Source organism: Anabas testudineus, chromosome 8 (genome assembly GCF_900324465.2).
Source record: "Anabas testudineus chromosome 8, fAnaTes1.2, whole genome shotgun sequence".
Taxonomy (NCBI): Eukaryota; Metazoa; Chordata; class Actinopteri; order Anabantiformes; family Anabantidae; genus Anabas; species Anabas testudineus.
The window spans coordinates 4,849,557-4,871,071 of record NC_046617.1 but is presented as its reverse complement, the minus strand read 5'-3'; the positions used below and the strand labels follow the sequence as shown (position 1 = coordinate 4,871,071).

Here is a 21,515-nt window from a genome sequence, read left to right as displayed (position 1 = left end):
AGGTGACTCTGAACCATCTCTTAGGTATGCTGATATAGGTTATTCTGCTGGGGGACCTCTACTGATAAACTGAGCTCCTCTCCTCTCTCCTTTCTCCTGTATCAATGCAAATGCCACCATTTCATGTCATTAACTTTGTGTCTTCTCTCTCTTTTAGTTGTGTTTCCTCCTCTCTGTCTCCCTCTCTCTGTACTTTTCTGCAGGTATCCTCGGCCTGGAGCTGTACATCTCCAGAATCCAGTTCATCTGCCCAATGTTCTTGATGCTTGTTGTTGTCTTTATTGCTTGTTGTTGTCTTTATTGCCTGCTGTTCTTTTCTCTCTTCTCTTTCCACTCACCCCAACCGGTCGAGGCAGATGGCCGCCCACTATGAGCCTGGTTCTGCTGGAGGTTTCTTCCTCTAAAGGGAGTTTTTCCTCTCCACTGTTGCCTAAAGCTTGCTCAAATGGGATTGTTGGGTTTTCTCTAATATTTTGTATAAATATTTTCTGTAAGGTCTTAAACCTTACACTGTAAAGTGCCTTGAGATAACTTCTGTTGTAAATTGGCGCTATACAAATAAAATTGAATTGAATTGAATTACAATACACGCACCACATCTGTGTTTATCATATTTGATTATAGAACAATAATACCAATTACAATGTTTTGCTGTGTGGTTTAATGTTGCTTTTAATGACTGGATGTTCCCTGTGACTGTGTGTCACTGAGAACAGCATCAAACGGAATCGAAGCGAGGTGGACTGAACACAGATCTTCACAGAGCACTGATAAACAGATAAAAAGCTGTTTCAAATTGGTCCCTTCATGACAGAATAACCAAACAGCTCTCACCACAGCGGTTGGGAATACAGAAGATGTTTGAGACTCATTAAACCAAACTTCTCCAGGCCATTAGATGTTACTGCATGAGTGTTTGTAGTCTGTCAAAATACAACCTCAATTACTGTGTAACAATTTAATACAGCCTAAAGTAAATGCTTATCTTTCACAGTTTACAGATTTTGCAGCAATTAGAAAAGTAACTAACATCCTAGCAGTAAAATTCCAATTATCCTACCTTAAGACAAAGAAACACACTTACGAGCTGTTTTGTTTTCTGACATGCTCCTGGATCTAGTTTACCACCATCCAGTGTGTTTTTTAAAAATCTGTTTTCTTTGGGCATTTAATTGTGGGACAAAAATAAAAGCATTTTATAGACTAAATGACTGATTGATTAATTACAAAATATTTGTAATATAATAAGGTGTTCAGGGATGTGTAGTTTATTTCCAGCCAGTGCGTCTTGGTGGTGATTTTGACATACAGCTGCATTTATTTTAGCTGTACTTGTACTTCAAAAGTCTTTTCAGTGTGTGTTCCCTTTGATTGATCACCTATTCACCTTCAATCAATCAGTACAAATTCTTGGCCAAAAACCTGCAACAGATGCTTGGACCCGGTGCCATCATAATCCTGCCAACGAGGCTTCACTACTGTCTTTTGCTCTATATCAGGTCTTGATATCCAGTAATCCGGTTATGCTTAGTGTCCATCACTTCTTTTTGTTCTCTTTGCAGGCAACCACATAACGCTGAGCCACATTGAGAGGAGGGGAATAGCCGTCAGCATATGATGTGTCCTCAAACAGTACTGAGTAGTCATCCTGTGGCTGCAAACACACACATGCTGAGGTTAAATGTCGTGGGAATTTGTGACTGAAACACCAACACAGAAACAACAGAGTTTAGATCTATAACAATAACAATATATTTTCAAAAATAGGTAACACTTCCTATGTCTGCAGATATTTAGGACAGCTCCCAGAGGTATCATAATGTGTTAGGCTCAGGAGGAGAGGATAAGATTATTAACTGACACCATTCTGAAAAGAGAACTAGGTCTCTGCCTGAGGTTTGCATCAGTGATGATCTGAATCTATCACAACTTGTAATTTGAGCAGTAATAAATAATTTCCGCACACCGAATGACCTTACAGGAATAAACAATTTTCTCCACTTGAAAAGAAGCTTAAGCTAAAGCAGCTATTATGTGTATTTTGTATTATTAGTACAACATTGGTTTGAACTTTTAATATTTAAATAATATGGGTGTCTGAACTTGTGCCCATCCTCATCAGTTTTCTTCGCTCAGCCCAGCAGACACTTGCACACAGTTTTGTTTGAAGCTCGCCTCTGTAGCAGTGCCTAACTCATTTGCTCAGAGATCTATGCCAGAATGTCACATCTTAGACTCACCCTGTGAGGTGGCGTGTGGATGAGGGCCCGGTAGAAGCAGGTGGTTTGGGGGTAGAGGGCCAGCACCAACTGGTCCTTACTGAAAAGGGCCTCGGGGTCTGTCTCTGGATTGGCCTTCCACTGCGGCAGAGGGATAATCCGTCGTCTGCTGAGAGTGTGTCTCCTGATCACACAAACATAGAGTTTTTAGCCACAGTTAAAATGTTAAGGCAAAATAGGTTTATTCTGAGTGTGGGAGCCTGCTATATCAACAACAACAACTGCTATATCTTGTTTATCAGTACCTCAGAGCTTCGTCAGATAACTATGGTTTACATCTCACATCATGATTTTAACCTGTTAAACCAGAGCGCAGATGGGCATTCAACAACAAAGACCATTTAAAAGCCGACTAAACATGCAGCAACCTAGACCAAAACAACAATTTCTACCTAAAAAGAGTAAAGTAAATTAGTACAAAAACACGCTAATGCGACATGCCTGCAAAATGGGCACTAGCAATTGTGATAGTCCCAGCTACCAGTACCAATGACATCTTTTAAATGGTCTTTGTTGCCAGAAACACAGCTTCCCTTGTTACTGGGAGTGCTCAGGTTTACCAGGTTAAAAACATCAAGTTCCTAATGTTTTATATGCTGGCAGCTTGGTTTCAACCCAAATGCAATTTTGCAGCTTTAAAACAGTCTCCGGGAACTGTTACAATACAATAACAAAGAGAAATAGAAATAGTGCTTGGTAAAATTGGGGAGAGATGGCATAGGGCAGAGACAGAAAGAGAAAAGAGGGAAATAAACCAAACATGTAAATGAGAACGGTAAAAGGATTAAAGACTGAGATATAGAACAGAGATGACTGAGTACTAGAGAGCTTAAATGTGAAGCTATTGTAAGAGAACTCACTCTTTTCCCTCTTCATCAATGTCGTCTACTTCATATCTGCAGGAAGAGGTGAAGAAAAGTCAGATCTGTTTGAGAACATTCAACTGATTTCACTCAACTGAGTCCACATGTTCCTCATCCTCTGTTCAGCTTCACATCCTGAAGGTCAAATCCTGATGTTACACATCCTGTTTGTTCTGATGTGTGTGAAATGCGTGATGTTCTCACTTGTTGGTGGAGTGGTTGTAGCTGACCACCTCAGCCAGGATCCACTGCTCGTCTCCGTCTACAGCTTTCACCCTCGCTGCCACCTTGTCGCCCTGTTTGGCCACGTAGTCGCTGCTGGCTGGAGTGGCTCCACACAGAGGCGGAGGGCTGAGCGAGAGAATTTGACATTTTATAACTGCTTCTGCATTATACAAGTGTTTTAGCTGTTTGTACACACATTATTTGAGCATTTATGATTTTGAGTAGTGTGCCTGCAGTACAGCTTCTCTAAGAATTGGCAAAGAAAGATCTTTCATCATCATCCTCTAATCTATCAATGTGAACAACAAAAAGACAACAGGATAAAATTGGATGAGCCTGTTTTTTTTTATTTTTGAAATTCTCCAAAACTTCCTAATCAAGCAGAGATAATGTAAAATAATTAGAATGTAGCCTGTTAACAAAATTATCTGGTAACTCTGTGGCTCAAAGTTGTGAAGAAAACTCTTCATAGTGGCAGCTACCTCTCCCCTGGTTTTCCGATCCACAAAGGAAGCGTCATGGCTGACTGTTGGAGGAGTGTCATTAGGACACCACGTCTCATTGTCTTCCTGGGAGGATCACTGTCACTGTAAACTCCTGCCATCTTAGCAGCTGCAAAAAAATAAGGACATTTGAATTTAACCTGGCATCCCATTGCAGATCTTAGTGTGCAAATGTTGTATTCTACCAGTTAATGTTTTTTTACACACACACCCACCTATTCTCCTCTCTTCCAACAAAGACTTGATCTCTGCTATTTTGTCAAGAGCATGACGTAGGATGCTGCAGGGAATAAAAGAAGAGAACATGATGGGATTTTGTTACAGCGGCATTTTTGAAGTGTTGAAGAAATTAATGAAAGCATTTGTGCTATGTGACCACTAAGTTTATCAAACAAAGTATATTGTGTTTCATGGCGCTTACAACTTTGAAACCTGTACATGTACTAAAGTTACCCTTTCCACTCTAAACCTCTCACTGTAGGGTTTAAACCATGCCTGTAAAATTCTAGGAAAATTAATTTGTGGTTACTCACCTACATTCTGCCTCAGCATCTGCTTTGGCTGTTGTGTACAATCCCCTTAGCTTGGTCCGGTAATATGGAGAAGCTGGAGAAGACATGGCAACAAAGTGTGAATGAAACAGAAAACATAGAGAAGCAACTAATAACTTTGTGGAAAGCATAAATGTTAGAGGGAGGACTCTGAAAATGATGCTACTGTTAATGATGTGTGACTAACTTTTGTTTTCTGTCTGCATCCTTTCATGTGTTTTCTGAATGTTGAGCAGATTGTGTTCACTGCGTGACCTCTCCTCCTGAAAAGAGCACAGAGATTAGGTTAATTTCCTGTGATTTGGTTAACTTTAACTGACTTTAAAGTTACGGTTTACAGTTGATAACTAGTGTCTCTAACTTACCTGGGTCTGTTTGATGAGCTGATGAAGCTCTGTGAGTAGCTCGGCAATCTTGGTATCAGCTGACATATCCGTACCTTTAAGATTTTAACATTCAGATCTTGTAACAGCTTGTATACATAGAAAAACCAATGTCAGACATCTGTCCATTTAAATAGCAAAGGAGTGTGGTTTTGCTGGAAACATAACACAGTCACTTCAGTGGAGGAATAAACAACCTAACATTTTATCAGTGCATTAGAATTGGGCGTTGGATGAGAGCCGACTTGGAGAGTGGATGTAGGCGGTTTAGACTGAAGCTCTGCTCGGTTCTTATAATAGCTTTAGGACATGGCGTCTTTAAATTCAAAGATTTTTGAATGGAGTTCGGTGTAAATCTGTTGTAAAACGCGCTTCTATAGTGACTCCCATCATATTTATTAATTAGACGAAGGAAACAATATGACCTGTGTATAGTGATGTTGTATGTAATGCTGCAATTACCACTAACAATGTAAACTAACAAGTAGCTTATATTAATGTTGTGGCTACTGAGGCACTAGTTGGCTGGATTAGCAACTGGTTTGTTTCGCTAATATTAGCTGAGGTGTTATCTAAACCGTGGGATTTGTGCTCCTGCAACACCAACATTAGCACCATATATATACAGTATGACAGCTAAGCACACTTATGGTCTACATATTCTGTAATACAGACATTAAGGCTTCTTACCGTGTGAGTTTTTCTGTTTATTTATTGTCGACTTGCTAACGACGAACAGTCACTTCTTCTTCGACAGTATTGAGAACCGCGCTATCCGGACTTACTGAGCACACCGCCACCCGGTGGACGGGAGTGCACCTGCAGGTTTGACACATATTGTGGTAGTCTAACTTTCTGATAGGGCATCATGTATGAAAGTTGTACAAGCCATTATTAATGATATTACTTATACTGGTTAAGAAATCATATGCAAATGATTTATCGCTCAGTTACAGCACGTGAATAAGAACACGGTTATGTTCCCAGATTGTTTAAAGTCTCCACAATCAATCCACAAAGCAACACGTTGTCATCTTATCTTTTTTAATTCACAAGTAAGAGTGGGATGTTTAAATATTGACCCCTAGGGATTGCAAGACATCTGAACCAAAATCCATTTAGAAACTGAATATTAATATTTATAACAGCAGACTTACAGTTTTTGGGGAATCTTTAGGTAATCAAATCAGCATTAGTAGAAACCAGTCACCTTGACCTCTGATTGGCAAGAAGAGTTAATGAGTCAACAAGTCTGGGTCACAGAAGCCTTTGACGGCACTTCTCCACATTAAGACATATTTTGGAGAACATTTCTATAACAATAAATATAAGACTCAAGTTAAATTCTGCAGCTTTAATATGATGTGTATGAACGTATGGTATTAGGTCTACAGAAACCTTGACTTGCTGTTGAGGAGCGATACAGTAAATGCAAAGTATTGATAGCAAGAGCTGACATTTAAAAAAAAATAAGCATAAAGCATATCATACAAGTGATTTGTTGATGGCCCCTGATGGTGTAGGGCCTGTGTGCCAGTACAAACTGTACTCCCATCACACTTTGAGACCAGTCGGCAGATAAACATCCTGTGAATTAATGATTAACATCTGCTGCTTTAAGGTTGTCAGACCTAAAACAAAAGCCGGTGCCTACAAATCACACATCCCATCATTCTGAAATGAGTTGAGGAGGTACAAATTCAGAGAGTGTATCTTTACGCAGATGTAATTATTGTTCATTAGTTATGCATAGATTAATTACATGCATGCTCAAGGAAAGTGTGTTTACATGGATCTGCAGAAAGCCACCAGCTCGGCCAGTCAGGCCATAAAGCAGGCCGACTGTTGGACCATATCTTATCTGTAACCTGGTTTACAGTGCCGTGTGTACACTGGGTGTGTTACACGCTGGGGACGTGTTTGTGTGCACATGCCAAGTTCCTCCACAGACAGATGTGAGGACAGACTGTAACTCGGCTCGGGCAGGTTGGCTCATATTTCTGCAAATATTTACTACACCCAGTCATGTGGCCAAACAGGGGAGAAGGAGACAAAAACAAGACAAATCAGCAGATAACGCAGCAACAGAGCGTAGGAAACATCCTGACAGAATAACAAAAGCTGCTGCAGTATTTTCTTAAAAAGCAGAGATAAACATAGAGCGGGGTGGTTATAAAATTCCTCCTCCTCCGCTCTGTTTTCCAGGACTGAAGGCAGCGTTTATGACAGGCTGTGACTCAGTGAAACATGCCTACAGCCTGAGTTCTCCTCGCACATCTCTCCGCCTGCCAACAGTCACGTTGGGCTCACAGGGAGGTTTTCACTGAACTTTCCAGACGTGAGGAGGAGCCTCTGCGGGAGCAGGAGGAGGAGGAGGAGGAGGAGGAGGAGGAGGAGGAAAAGCCTCAGCTGCTGGTTTCTGCTCCGGATCCAGAAACACATGCTGCCTGTTTGCGCTCTGCGTGAGGTGGTGACACTTGACTCCACACATTATGAGTCAAAGACCTGAGATGATGATGAAACTTTTCCTACAATCCCACTAACAAATTCCTTTCATGATTTTATTACATAAACATTCATCATGTAGGATTTTAAGCTTTGCTATGTTTAGCTTGATTATAATAACTATGACTCACCTGGTTAGAATAAGCTTATATGAATGTATTTAGTCAGACACTAGTGGAAAAGTAACTATGGACATTTACTCACGTACTGTACTTCTATACGTATTTATATATTTCACCTTTTGTGTCACTACATTTCATTATCATCTGTTACATTCTGAATCACGTGTTTCCAGTGAGAACAGATAATATGCCTGTAAAATCCAATGCACTATTTTGTTTTTCTTATAAAATCGAGTTTCTGGTCCTAAGGACACTTTGAAATGTGTCCTTGTCATGTTTCACAGTTCTACCAGGGACACTGCCTCAAAAGCTTCCACAAGGTTTCATGTAAACAACAAAGAGATAAGAGAAAACCTCCAAAACCCAAAAGTCGTCATATCCCCACAGATTTATCTTGTGACCCCAGTGACAGTGTTCAGTTATCCACAGGAAAAGAAACTGATTCCATCCAAACAAACACTTATGCTGATCCACTGCATTTTCAAGTTTTCCATCTTGACTCAGCGGCGCAGCCACAAACCAGACTCTTATCCTCACTGTAGCAGCTAAAGTATATTTTAACAGCCGATGATGGAGGATGCTCGAGGCCTGTAATTTCACCATGACGACGAGAGGATGAGTTTCAATTCACAACGTGACATAATTTTTTCCTCCGCTGTCAGAAACCCTGTTTGTGTTTAAAACTGCACCAGGCAACATTTTCTCATTAGATCCATGTGTGTCTAAATTGGAAAGAATTTTTCTTCTTCCCTGTACATTTATCCTCTTCTTTCACATGTTAAATGTTCCAATAAACAAAAATGACTTTTATAAAATATAAAAATACAAAACCAGGGAAAACAAGAAAAACATTAGTACACAACCATAAAACATTTAACTTGTATAAGTTCACACTTTAGTCTACACGAGTCCCTGCACAGGTACAGAAAAATAAAATAAGGTTATTGCCTTAAAGTTTATTAAACTATATTTGGCCGTTAAGCTTCTTTCTTTTAAAACAATCTGTCTGCACTTTGACTCTGAGATATGTTTGGTTCACGTTTAGCTTACAGGGAAGTATCCCAAGGTGACTGAGATACCACGATAACAACACACACCTACGTACACAAACACACTTTTCTGGCCTGGCTTCTGCGGTCTGAGGTCATCTGGATAAATCAGGTCAGAGCTGTGTGAAGACTGCAGCTGCTGATAAAGAGTCGGCTGCAGAACCGAAGGTCAGACTTCAGGGAACTAGAGTTTTTAAAGTCAGCACAAAAATAACACACAACAACAGCAGCCAGTGACGGTCCTCATGTCTCCTCATGTCCCCTGACCTGAAGGTCTTGTTTTTGTCATTCATGCTTTGATGTCCTTAGTGACCAGGGCTTGTTGTTAGGAGAGCAGCAAACAATTTTCATGAGCACATGGGTGTTTATACAGAAGGGGGGGGGGGGGAGGGGGGGTGTAGGTCAGAGTGATTGAAAATAAGCAGAATTGTGTTTTCAAGTCACTTCCAGCTAAAATCTGATGCAATATTTCTGCAGCAGGAGGAGGAAACGTACCAGAGGGGAGTGTCTGTGAGTGAGGGAGGAGGAGATGGAGGAGGAGGATGAGGAGGAGGTGGAGGATGTCCCGTTATAAAAACCCACCGAGACCTCTGCAGGAAAGCAGAGAAAGAAACATCAACTTTCAGGACAAGAGGAAGAAAAGAAGAAGTGGTTGTTGTTGTTGTTGTTGTTGTTGTTCTCTGATCCTGATCAACAAACATGAGTCACGTCGACGTGAAAAACATGAAGCCGAGCAGCTTCGAAGACGAGTACTACGATGAATATGAATATTATAACTTAACCGATAAATACACAGGTGAGGGAACTTCTTCTACAAAACAAACAGCTTGTGGTTTGTTTAGGTGAAACCGTGTTTCTCCTGTTCCCAGAGGGATCGGCTCGTAAAGGCAGGACGAAGAAGGAGGCCAGTGAAAACACGAACAGACACAACCCAGCAGGACATGAGCGCAAGATCGTGGAGAAACTGCAGAACAGCGAGAAGAAGGACAAGGAGTGAACACTGAGGTCAGGTTTGTTCGTCTTTGTGTCCAACTAACGCGCCGAATTGAAGGTCGACCCCTCGGTTTGTGATCGGTATGGTTGTTGAGTCGTTTACTGTGCTGTGGAGTTGAAGAGAAGCTGTAAAACCTTAAAGTTGGCAAATCTCCAAGCGGCATCTGGCTCTTTTCCTTCATCTCCCCTCCCTTCACAGTACCTAAGGGAGTGGATGTAACTCAAAGTTCTCATTTAGGAACTTTTTCCTTTAACACATTCATTCCCAGCTGCATGTCTGGGATGTGGATAGTTGCTACTTTAAGAAGTCAGTTAAGAAATCCTTATCTGGAAAACTTCCAAATGAGGTTTGGCTTAGGGGAATTTAAATAAATGGAGCCAGAGGATTGGCCCCAGCAGAACCAAGCCACACGCCTCACCCACTAATTAACTACATGTTCTTATGTCTAGCCCTTTTTATTTTTTCCATTCCTACATGGTTACCAAACAATTCAAGTCCAGAAAAAGAGGAAAAAAGTGGCTGACAATTGGCTCAAGATCAAGGTTTTTGCCACATGTTTTTATTGCATGACTGATTTGACTTTTCTAATCCAGGGCAACTCGGACGGCTTATCCCGGACACCGACCATGGCCTCCTTGGCGACAAAACGAGATGTGCAGACGGCAGGAGCGTCCTGAGCTCCGTTGGGCGAGGTTTAACCCGAGGCGTGAAGAGGAGTCCACTGATCCAGATGTTCCAGCTGCAGCTTCCCTGAGCTCAGACGTCAGTGAAAGGCAGCGGACTGTGGCTCCTTAGCCTGGAGGGGTTGTGAAGCACTCACCTGTGGTGGCGTGTACCTGGGTCCCATTCAGACCACGAGGGTGCACCTGTGAGTGTGGTGGTGGTGGAAGTTTCTGTGTGTTGACAAGTTTTCATTTTTACTATTAAAACATTTTCAATGCAGTTGGTTCTTGTCTTTCTTATAGTCATATTTTACAGTGATTGATCAGTCAGAAGATGTAAAAGTCAGCAATTCAGAAGTGAAAAGCTTAGATTAGACAAAGGGGTATAATATTTACCTTCTTAGTCTGGTGTGTTAGCATGTGCTAACATTTGACAATTAGCAGTAAACACAAGGTTTCACTACTTTTAGCCTGTGATGCTAATTAAAGTGCTCAACTGTTGATATCGCCAAATAGTGACTGATACCATAGTTAAAAAAATACTCATCAATGCAGACATGCTTTTATCTTTCCTATGTAAATTCATTTGTAAGCCCTTAGATTTATAGGGTCCTGACAATCATGTTGTAAACCATCATATTCGAGTGGTTCTTAAAAATCTGAATATAGTGTAAATGTGTTATAGTGTTAATAACAAATCATTTTAAGACACCATGTTTTTAGTGTATAATTAGAAACTAGCTGCAGCAGTAAAAAAGTAAAACATATGCTGCCAACAATAATCCCTGTGGAGTACTTAAGCTCAACAACATTAGTAATATCTCCCTTGTGTTTGTGGGGGTGCAGTTGAGCATTGAGTTCATCCAGTAACTTTCAGGGGCCAGGGTAGTTGATTGTTTGTGTGTTTTAAAGCACAATGCAGAAACTGGAGTGTGTTGAGACCCTTGGGGCGGACTCACAGATGCAGGAACTTTGTGAGTTCTTTAAGGTTAAACAACAGCTCCCTGTCGGCACCTTCATATTTGAGGAGTTTCAAACTTGGACCTGCAGGGTGTGATGTCAGTGTTCCCCAGCAGGTGGCAGCGACTGTCAAATATCCAGAGACTGAGGGTGAGAGTTTGAACCCACCACAGTGAGTGGGGGACTTGAACACAAGTGTTTAGTGAGTTTGAACTCCTCCAGTGCAGCATGATGTGATGAAGGAGCTGATTAACTTGACATTGAACTGAGGGCTCCATCAGACTTTTTGTTTACAGTCAGTTAGTTTACTTTTTGCTTTTTCAGAACGGTGCACTTTTAGAAATGATATTATGCAACAGTCTGGGAGTTATATAACAAACGGAGACCGCAGAGCTCAGACTGAGCTTCAGCATCTACACCCGTTACCCACAGCTTCAAAATGAGCAGGTGGTTTTAATGTTGTGGTGGGAAAAATGGTATGCAACAGGTGTCAGACACGGTGCATCGCAGCTTGCTGTGTATGGGGCAGACTGACCCCTGACCACCACAACATTAAAACCATCAGCTAGTGTTAATGTTGTGGCTGTATGGTGCAAATAGAAATAAATGTAAATAAAAGATTTATAGCTGGAAGTCTTATTCACGTGAGCCCTCTATCACGATAAAGGAAAAAACACAGAACAAATCACTGTCAGCGCGTAATGTGTTCATTTCCCCACACTGGGATGAAGTCACCTTGTTTGGGTGAAACTCAAATCTTCTGTATTTTGACACTTTCTCATTCATCACCATCAGAGCTGGGAACAGGCTGGATATGGTTTTCTGATAACTGATGAGTTCAACATTTTTCAACATACTGGGGAATCAACTGACACTCATATGGTCAGCATGAAATGAATCAGTCCTCATAGTCAATCAATTTTCCAGGTATTTATCCAAATGAACGACATATTCCTCCCCCCTCGTCCTTCCCATGGAGGCTCAACCTTTCGTTTGACCTTTATCTGTTTTCTTGCCCTCTGCATCACAACATCTGTAGCTGTAGGCTGATCTTTAATGCTCGATGAGGAACCACAGAGCAGAAATACTGAAAGTACTGGTACTAATAGGAAGACAATAGAATACAGTTAAAGCACACTGTAGGCAATGTTGGAGCAATTAAAATCCACTGTAACCTTATTTTTTTCAGTCTCGATGCAAGATTGCAAAGCATTTGCTTGCTTTCACCATCGAGTCCACAAATTAGCATTTTATATATAGTGCCAACTTTCTGTGGACAATGGGGTTTGAGGCTGAAGGGCGAGCTTGTACGATGTTCCTTGGATGTAAAAATGATCTTGCATGGAGCTCAAAGTGCAAGTTGAACTAAAGTGATAAAGCTGTTTGTGACGTTCCAGCATCTGGTGGGAAGCGTCTGATTCATCACCCGTCCGTCTCGTTCTGTATGAACACAGATAGAAGAGCAGTGGCGGGATGTTCCACTTGGTTTATTTAACAGAGTGTGGCCAGTGGAGCTCGGAGGCCTGCTGACAGCAGTGTCGCTCACATCAGTGCTTCAGTTCAGTCAGGCCTCAGCAGTGAGAAGAGGGACGACCACCATTCACACGATGAGGATGTAAATCCTTCCATTGTGGCATGGCCCCAGAATCAGACATGATAAAACTGAGGTCCATTTGATAAATGTCTGGAACAGAAATGCAACAGGTAAACAGCAACCCCATTAGAACATGCTCCAGGGACGGTGATGGGGTGATTGTATTATTACTTGCCCTGGTCAGTGGTTTTAATCCTGCCCAGAGTGCATATGTGGGTAATTTTCACCCCGTAACCAGTAATAATTACAGCTGAAATTACCTACTGTGTTCAGTGAACTCGCTGCTCTCCCTGTAATTTCAATCCTGTCCTTGTAATTTCAAGTGGATCTCTTTTATCCGCGGAAAGAGCTGCTTGTCCTTGTACTTTTTTTTTTTAATCAGCTCAGTGAGAAATGTGCCTCATTGTGTGGAAATGGATTATGTTTGTAATAATTTGCTAATGTGACAAATGGAAACATGCTACCAATGTACAGGAAAAGGAAAATATTGTGACAAGGTAAAGACTTCATAAACACTCAACTATAGGTGTTTTTTCTTTGAGTAAAGTGTAGTATGTTTGCTGTCTGCCCATGAATACTGAAGAAAACATAAAACACTAACGATTCTCAGGTAACTTCAGAAACATTTTCATTCACAATGTACATCAGAGATAATGATATCCAGGGTAGGTCACACTCAATGATGTTTCACGACTTTGTGTTCAGTTGTAACCATGTTGTGACTCTGAGAAAGATGATTTTTGACTTTCATTCACCACACACTGTATTTTCCCTTTCAACTCTACAGAGGCTCAGACGCAATCCTGTAATTTCTCCACGGTTAAATCACGGTCTGGAACAATAAATGGCAATTCTCGATGAGTGTATTGTGGATTTCTTTTTCGCACCGCAATGTTAATCCTGTTGGACGAGGCTCATTGGGCTTTTACAAAAAGCCAGCGTATGCTCTGTCAGAACTTGTTTCTTGGATGTTGTGTACGACAACAAAGGCAATCAAGTGTCATTTAAATATGAGGATAACTAGGCACGTTTACTTGCTTGACAAACTTGTGTAATGGCGAAACGGCCTGTCACAGCCTCAGCTCTATTGGGGAAACGCACATTTTTATAAGTGATCTTTCGGTTCATAACAACCAATAGCTGCATTCCGAGCCATCAGTCTATTTCTGTTTAATCCTGACTTTCCATTTGGTTCTCAGTGTTTGGCAAAGTCATGTATTGATGCTGTTGAGTAAATCTGCTGTTGCTCGACAAACAGGAAGCAGAATGGTTTGTATTCCTTGTACACCTGCAGCCTGAATGTAGAAGCCAATGGGATTTGGCTCTGATGTGGAAGCAGGGATCAAGAATATTTATAGAGACAATTCTACACTTCAAGATCATGTTACATAACCGGCTTCACCGTACAACATCCAATTCAGTGTTTCTGTGCTCCGCTCCCCATCCTCCCCCATCATCTCCTTCCTCTGCAGAGGAGATATAAGTGCTTTAAGAAACTCCCCGGGTTGCCTAGCAACTACTCCTCAGGATTGCCGCAAGAAACCACAGATCATTTGTCTGTTATCAGAGTGTCATGTGATATGCTGCACGCTCGCGTGTGGTTCACGGGTCTCTGATGGTATGTTGTCTGTCACGCACAGTGTCTCACAGAGGACACACTTCACGCTGACACGAAGGCCAAAGCAAAGTCATGAAAGATAGCAGTGTCAGAAAAGTAACAGCGCCGAGTTCAAAGCCGAAGTTTGTAATGTTTTTTTAATGAGTTATGGCGTCTACAGTAACTTTATGATGGGTTGTGTGGATAAAGTGGAACTTATTCCAGTGACATGATACAATACAGGAAACCTCTTCAACAGGTTGGTTTCACTCAGCCAAAGTGTAACTTCTTCCAGTCAACCAGTATTGCAGTGTGCAGAAGTGTTAATACCTCTATCCATCTATCTGCAGAACAGAGTGTGATGAGTGATGGGATGGCTAAACGTTCAGAAGCAGTGCAGCATGCTGGTCGGGCCAGAAACAGGAGCTCCAACAAGAAGGGCGCTGTGCTAGCTGGAGTTCAAGTAGTCCAAGAAGGAGATGGGGAAACTCGGTGTGGTCCGTGTTGCTGCCTTGACGTCTACTGCGATGTGTCAGCCATGCAAGCAGCAATGTGTGCCTCAGTGTGTCAATGTGACAAGACAAGCTGGGCATCATCAGCATCGTCACATCGGGGGAAGCCATGCAAGTGTTTGACAGGAGAGAGCATCATTATGAAGGAGCCACAGACTCAGTCTTGTGCAGCTCCTGTTGTCAGCCTGCATGGCTACTGCATGGGAAAGCTGCTCATTTGTGTGTGTGTGTATGTGTGTGTGTGTGTGTGTGTGAGGAAAGTCGCAGTCTCCCTATTGTTCCACACAGACCTGACCTCAAATCTGTTTTAAGTCTCATTCATCTGTGTCATCATGTAGTCAACGTTATCAAAGCCACAGTATGCAACATGAGGCTCGAGACTCTAAATCGATTCACTCTTTCTGCCCAGCCCTCCCTCTGCCTGCTCTGTGTGCTCTGCTCTGTCACTCTTTGCCCTGCGCTTCAGGTAGTCGTCCTTAGGGAATTAAAATAAATGAGAATGCTCCAAAACGTACCAATCAGGCAGAAATCGTCTTGAATATCTCTGCACTGCTGGGAGTGCAGTTTAATGTGTCATGTGCATCACAGGAGGCGTCGACAGCACCTCTGTACATTTAGATACCTTTAGCAGCACATGTCTATGTTATTTTTATACTGTAACTAGTCACCATACAGTTTTTAGTCTCTGTGATGTTCAGAGGTTTTAGTTACTAATTTCTGTTCCCTGTTTATTGGCAGCAGACAGAGAACAGTTTAGTCACATCAGACTCAAAGGTCAAAGCAGGCAGGTTAAAATAAAAATCAATAACTTTAAACCTTTGTCAAACAGCAGGATTCAGAACAATAAAACACAACAAAGGCAATAACAAAACAGCTTTTATATAAGGAATCATAGAGATGAATAATCTTTTCATTACTAAATGCATTTGCAGCTGGAAACAATAGTCGGTGGTCTGCTGTTAGATGAAGCAGAATGATTGTGCTGTATTAAAACTACTGAATGAAAACTGCTGAGCTCAGAGCTCAAACATCCTGCTGCTGCCACAGCTGATAATATCTGATACGTGATACCCTGTGTTTTTATTAAAGATAACATGAATGTGTGTGTGTGTGTGTGTGTGTGTGTGTGTGTGTGTGTGTGTGTGTGTGTGTGTGTGTGTATGTGAGAGAGAGAGAAAGAGAGAGTCAGTGCAACCCACAGATTCTGTCTATCACCAGAGTCAAGAGTGGCCCACAGGTCAATAAATGACTGTAGCACATCCTGTAATATGACTGAAAGTCACATGGTATATATGTGGGAGAGAGGTGGCGGCAGAGAAAGACCAAGTAAAAACAAGGAAAATCATACACAGTGAAGAGATTGCACCAGTTTACAGATACCTCTTTGTAGTGAAAGTGATCATTATCTCTTTACTTAAAGTAAATCTAATATAATAAAAGTATTAATATGTATACAGCGTGTTAAGTCTTCACAAGTAGATCAATACAACTGTGTGTGTATGTGTCTCTGTGGTGTGCTCCACAGAGGTCAACGCTTCACACAGACTCTGATGCCGGTTATTGAAAGGAGTACAGCTGACCTTTGACCCTGGCTCTTGCTGCCTGTGTTCTGCTCTCAGTGCACAAATAGCCACTCAACACAACTGTCACTGAAGCTTTAAAAGACACACACACAAACATTTTTGTATGGCAGTCAGTGTGAGGCCCCTACTGTCGCGTAGGCGATGTTAATCTATACTCTGCATTTATTTCACCTTAAACTTTACCCTAACCAAAACCCAAAACGAGCATGGTTTTACATGTGGTGGTCACAGACACCACTAGACTCTCTCTTTACCCTTGCTGACTGATTTTGCTAGTGTGCTGGTGTCTTTGTTCCTCCTGGTAGCACGAGGCAGTCACTGCAGCCCATTCAGGTTGCACATCCACACACCCAGATGCAAAAACAGTTTGCTGTGTCTCCCAGCACAGTCTCAAGATCATGTAGGAGATACCAGGAGACGCCAGGAAAGCTGTACTGTAAAATTAACTCATGTCAAAGGGCTGCCTTTAAATTTTACGCCAAGTCAACAAAGGCGCTTTGTTCTTCTAACACAACTAAATGTTATCTTGACTAAATATTGTACGCTGTGTAAATGTCTGTCTTAGTTTGCATGATTTAGATTTATTAGTTCGTTGAACAAGTTGGGTGGCTGTTAGGACTTAATTTAAACAATCTGTCTTGTTTGATCTAATATCTAAAATACTCCGAGTTTTGTTAACTTACACAACCTCTAAACTTTTCTCAGTTACTTTGATGAAATAACTTTTTAAATGAAGTAAAACAACCATGGTACTGCAGTTAACATAATATACTGGGTTCTGCTTAAGCCAAAATGCACAAAAATTACTCTTTTCTTTAAAGAACTAAGAAGAACAGCATTTTAAGAGCATTCACTTGATAAATGCATGCTGGGAAGTTAATTTGTTTAACATTTTATCAACTTAATTTATCGAGTTGAGTGAACTCTGAGAAATTTATTCATTTAGTTTTAATTTTAAGTCAAATTACGAGTTAAGACTTTAACTCAGGACAACTAATGTGGTTCTAATAAAGTACTCTTAGTACTTTTAGGTTGAATTAGCTTGAAAATATAAAACTTAGATATTTAGGTTAAATTTATTATAAAACACTTCACACTATTTCCACAAAATTCTTGAATGAGAATTAACAGTGTGGACAGCGCTGTAGAAGTTCAATAATCCAAGAGCAGGACAAGTGTCCACTCCTCTGTTAGAGGTGGAACAGGAGGAGCACTTGCAGAACTCCACCAGGCTGCTTTAGACCAGACTGTCAACAGACACTATGAGGGTGTCAGGTCCAGCATCCTTTAGCATGAGCCCAGCACCTTACAGCTTGTTTGACATTCACCAACGAAGGTTACCGTCCTCTTATTTTTTTATAGTTTATATTCTTCAGGGAGACAGGGACTTGGCCAAACTGCCTTTTTTTCTTTACAATGCAAATTAATTGTTGATTGATTAAGTTTTTCCAGGACTTTAAAAATGCTTCAAAAACACAAACATATAAAGAAGAACAGAACAATGGAGAGAACCGGTTCTCTCTTTGGTTGCAGTTTTAAATAACTGGACCACAGTTTTTAATGAGCATATTCTCTCTAAGTTCCTCCTTGGTGTCTGGGAGCCCCTAATCGTACAACTGTTGATGTTGTATCTTGTAGCTTGCAAAAAACATTTTATTAAGGTCATAATTAGTCCCAAAACTTGCAGTCAATTAGAAAGTGTTTGCAAATTTCCTTGTGGATATCTGCACAGACTCCCTCCAACAATTTCTTGGCAGACGAGACTTAATTTTATCTACAGTATGTGAATTAAGCTTCAGATAGAAACAGAAGCGCTCCTCACTCGATTGACACTCAAACACCAGAGGAATGGAACAGAGAAATAAATGAGGCTCCTCTAAGGACACACTCATATTCACGCTTGTGTATAATGATGAGGGTAATGATGGTTACAACAACAAAGACGGCTTCAATTACACTTTGCTGGACGATCACTTCACTGCACAAACAGCCACGCTGTGTGCTCCTACACTGACTCTCGTTCTGCTACACACACAGCAGCGAGTGAATGCAGCGCTTTCATTTTATTGGGCTAAAATATAACATCTGCAACCCTAAAACATCACATTAGAGATACCAGAGAGTTTAAGAAAAAAACATGAATATAGCCAGGGGAAAATGATAATAATAATTCAAAAAAAGACACATAAACAGCAGCTATGAAACCTGTACGGTTAATGTTACATCACAAACTAATGTGCACATGTGAATGAGAATCGGTTATTGCACCCATTTACATATGGTGGTGGAAAAGCATAAATTGCCCCCTGAACGCATGGCAGAGAGCTGAGGGAAGGAAGGGGAAAGAATTTACAAGTGGGATAAAAATCGAATCACACAGCTACTGGTGTTTTACACTGGTGTTTAACTGGGATTTGTTGCCCTATCTGGACAGAATATTAAAAACATCAATCTGCATCTGGAAATCAATGAGGCCATTGTGCAGTATGGAACAGATAGAAGTGACTAGCTCGTACATTTGTGAGATCAGGGAAATATGATCACTGCTTTCTATTCACAGGCATGTGTGGTGTGAGAAATGCACTAATATAAAAGGCCTCTGTGCATCAGATGAGATATATATACACCAACAAGTCACAACATCATAAGCTGCGAAGACACCTGTCACCTGCCGACCACTGTCCACAACATTAAAACCACCAGGTGGAGTTAATGTTGTGGGTTATCCTGGTACCCTGCATATCAACTTGTGTAGCACACACTGTTTTAAACCAATGCAGACAGAGTGAGTAGGCAGCGTGCAGTCACTGGAAAGTGTCGACAAAAGCGAGGCGAGTGAAATAAAACTGTGGCCATGTTGAAGAGTTGACTCATTGTGATGCTGGGAAATGTAACAGCGTTGTGAGTCAGTCCGGCTACATTCAGCATGCACAAAACCAACAAACTGTGCAAAGGTCATCGCATCAAGGTGATGCAAAAGGTAAGGTGACTGCATGAAGCCATTAGCTGTTTGGCATTGTTCAAAACGCCAATACAGCTGAATAATGGTGACAGATTTAGCTCCCAGTTAAAACTCTGTTTTGCTGTTGCACTTCAGGATGACAGGAGAGATCTGAATGTTGATCCGACATCTAAACCAATTAGCGTAGCTCTTAGATCAGGGGAGAGCCAGGTGTTCCCCATCGCTCCCTGAAGGTTTGCAGCCGCTGCAGCGACGCATATCAAGAGTGCAGCTGCCTCGATCTTTTGAAGTTATCACTGCCTTTGTTTGCATGATGTCAGGGCACGTCAGGATAAAGTTGGACAGGTCATCGAGGATGCCACCGTGATTTTAAGAAACAAAGTGTATTACGGTGATTCATAAATACATTGTTTGGCCGTAAACTGCATTTCCTCTGGGTCAGCTGGAAACAATAGAAGTGAGCAACACGGCACACAGATGGATTACTGATAAAAACAGTCAATATTTGTTGATTGATAGTCATAACCACAAAGCCACAAACCACCACACTTCCAATGAAAGCGCTCCTCATGTTTGTACTTGTTTTTCACAGAGACACTAAGTACTGTTTCAGTTTCAGAGGGGTGCAGGAGCCCAGAGGCCCATTGTTCATGATCTGTCCACTGTGCAGCCATTTACTGTCTGGAAATAACTGAACGGGTTTGACTGAACTACAGAAGTATTCTTAGAATAGAATCGCAGAGAGGTTTGACTGAATTTCACCCACAAAAAACACACATGAGAGCAAAATATAACTATTTTAATCCATGACAAACACAAACAATGATGCACACACATCCACAAACGTATGCGGTAAAATCACTGCAGCTCTCAGATCAGAGATAATCTATGACAATCAAACTCTTTGGGCTGAAAAGATTACTCAGGATAAAAAAAAAGCAAATACATATTAACAAGTGCAGATGTAAATGTCTTATTTATTTCACTGAATACACCATGAACACACGTCAAAGCTCACAGAGTCCGATAGGTCTAACAGCCACATTGTTTTTTAAAGAGCTGGTATTATTGATTTGTTATTGTAAATATTGTATTTTCAACATATTATTCAGCCAAACTTGTTTCGATTCCTCAGAATCTGCTTCCCAACTATTTAAAAACTGTTTGTGTACAGAAAAAATTGTTGCTATGAGTCATTGTTTAATTATTTATTTAATTATTATGTTTTTAAATCCCAGGGCGGCTTAAAGTAAAATCCCGGAGGTACTCTACAAAGAGCCACGAAGCAACGGTGAAAGAAAGTGAGAGGAAATGCAACACGAGCAGAAAAGTCTGAGCAGAAAATAACAAGGCTCGCAGGGATAAAGCCAACATCAAAGTTCACGAGGCTCGTTATCTTACAGTGACCTCACCCCCCCCCACCCCCGGTCACAGGCAGCAGTCAGTGTGGCCATAAACACTCGGGAGCGTTCTGAGTCACCCTTCACCACCATCACATCACCGCACGGCTCCTGTAAACATCACTTACTCCCAAGTACATGATTACACACATACACAGCCGCACCTGATGCCGGCAGCTAAATGAGAGGTTCTTTAGGTGATTAGCACCAGTTTAATCAGCAAAGGGCAGAGCGTCTAGCCACCAATGGGGGATGTGAATGTTGATGTGAATCACCAGTAAACAATGTTTGAATTTCAAATACAAGGCCAGCCTCACTTCCTTTTGAAAATGCACTGCACATTGTCTCCCTCTGTCTCAAGGGTGATTTGCACTGTGTGACGAACATGCTGACTGTCACCTTTTGACACGCAGCCGATGCCAGAAGAAGTCAAGATCTGACAGATGATAGAAAACTTCGCAGTAATAACCAACATTTGGTTTGAGGGTAACCGCCTAAGCCTGCTCACTACAGTATCGCAGGCTTCTTCATACAGAAACATTAAATCCCTGAGATTGAAGTACATCCGAACATTTCCATTAGGACGCCAGAAAAGGGTTTAAAAGATTTATGAAACAATAGCAGGATATTTCTAGACACTTTTAATCTTCTGCCTCTGAAATGACGGGAACACGGAACACGCCTGTTAATACCTTCATAATTATTTTTTATTAGCTCAAGAAGAAAGAGACTTCTGGACTCTCCAATCGAACTGCAGTTTAAACATCTGAG

General features: G+C 41.3%; 2 protein-coding genes across 2 annotated transcripts; one reads left to right on the top strand and one right to left on the bottom strand.

Annotated features, from left to right (window-relative positions):
- Window positions 1–611: 611 nt before the first annotated feature.
- On the bottom strand, window positions 612–5,582 carry sgf29 (SAGA complex associated factor 29). Its single transcript, XM_026360633.1, has 10 exons — window positions 5,495–5,582; window positions 4,787–4,860; window positions 4,609–4,684; window positions 4,404–4,476; window positions 4,086–4,150; window positions 3,850–3,979; window positions 3,347–3,493; window positions 3,140–3,175; window positions 2,241–2,403; window positions 612–1,654 (listed from the first exon to the last, which is right to left on the bottom strand). The coding sequence occupies exons 2-10, from the start codon at window positions 4,850–4,852 to the stop codon at window positions 1,538–1,540; spliced, it is 873 nt and encodes a 290-aa protein (XP_026216418.1). The 5' UTR covers window positions 4,853–4,860; window positions 5,495–5,582; the 3' UTR covers window positions 612–1,537.
- Window positions 5,583–9,069: 3,487 nt separating this feature from the next.
- On the top strand, window positions 9,070–10,416 carry nupr1b (nuclear protein 1b). The gene is made up of 3 exons (XM_026365336.1): window positions 9,070–9,276; window positions 9,350–9,485; window positions 10,068–10,416. Exons 1-2 carry the CDS (start codon window positions 9,180–9,182, stop codon window positions 9,475–9,477), a joined length of 225 nt encoding a protein of 74 aa, XP_026221121.1. The 5' UTR covers window positions 9,070–9,179; the 3' UTR covers window positions 9,478–9,485; window positions 10,068–10,416.
- Window positions 10,417–21,515: the final 11,099 nt, after the last annotated feature.

Coding starts and splice junctions, on each gene's coding strand:
- sgf29 (XM_026360633.1), bottom strand. CDS start 4,852: ATGTCAGCTGATACCAAGATTGCCGAGCTACTCACAGAGCTTCATCAG. Junction 4,477..4,608: donor GATGCAGACAGAAAACAAAA/GTTAGTCACACA, acceptor TGTCTTCTCCAG/CTTCTCCATATTACCGGACC. Junction 3,176..3,346: donor TACAACCACTCCACCAACAA/GTGAGAACATCA, acceptor CTCTTCCTGCAG/ATATGAAGTAGACGACATTG.
- nupr1b (XM_026365336.1), top strand. CDS start 9,180: ATGAGTCACGTCGACGTGAAAAACATGAAGCCGAGCAGCTTCGAAGAC. Junction 9,277..9,349: donor CTTAACCGATAAATACACAG/GTGAGGGAACTT, acceptor TCCTGTTCCCAG/AGGGATCGGCTCGTAAAGGC.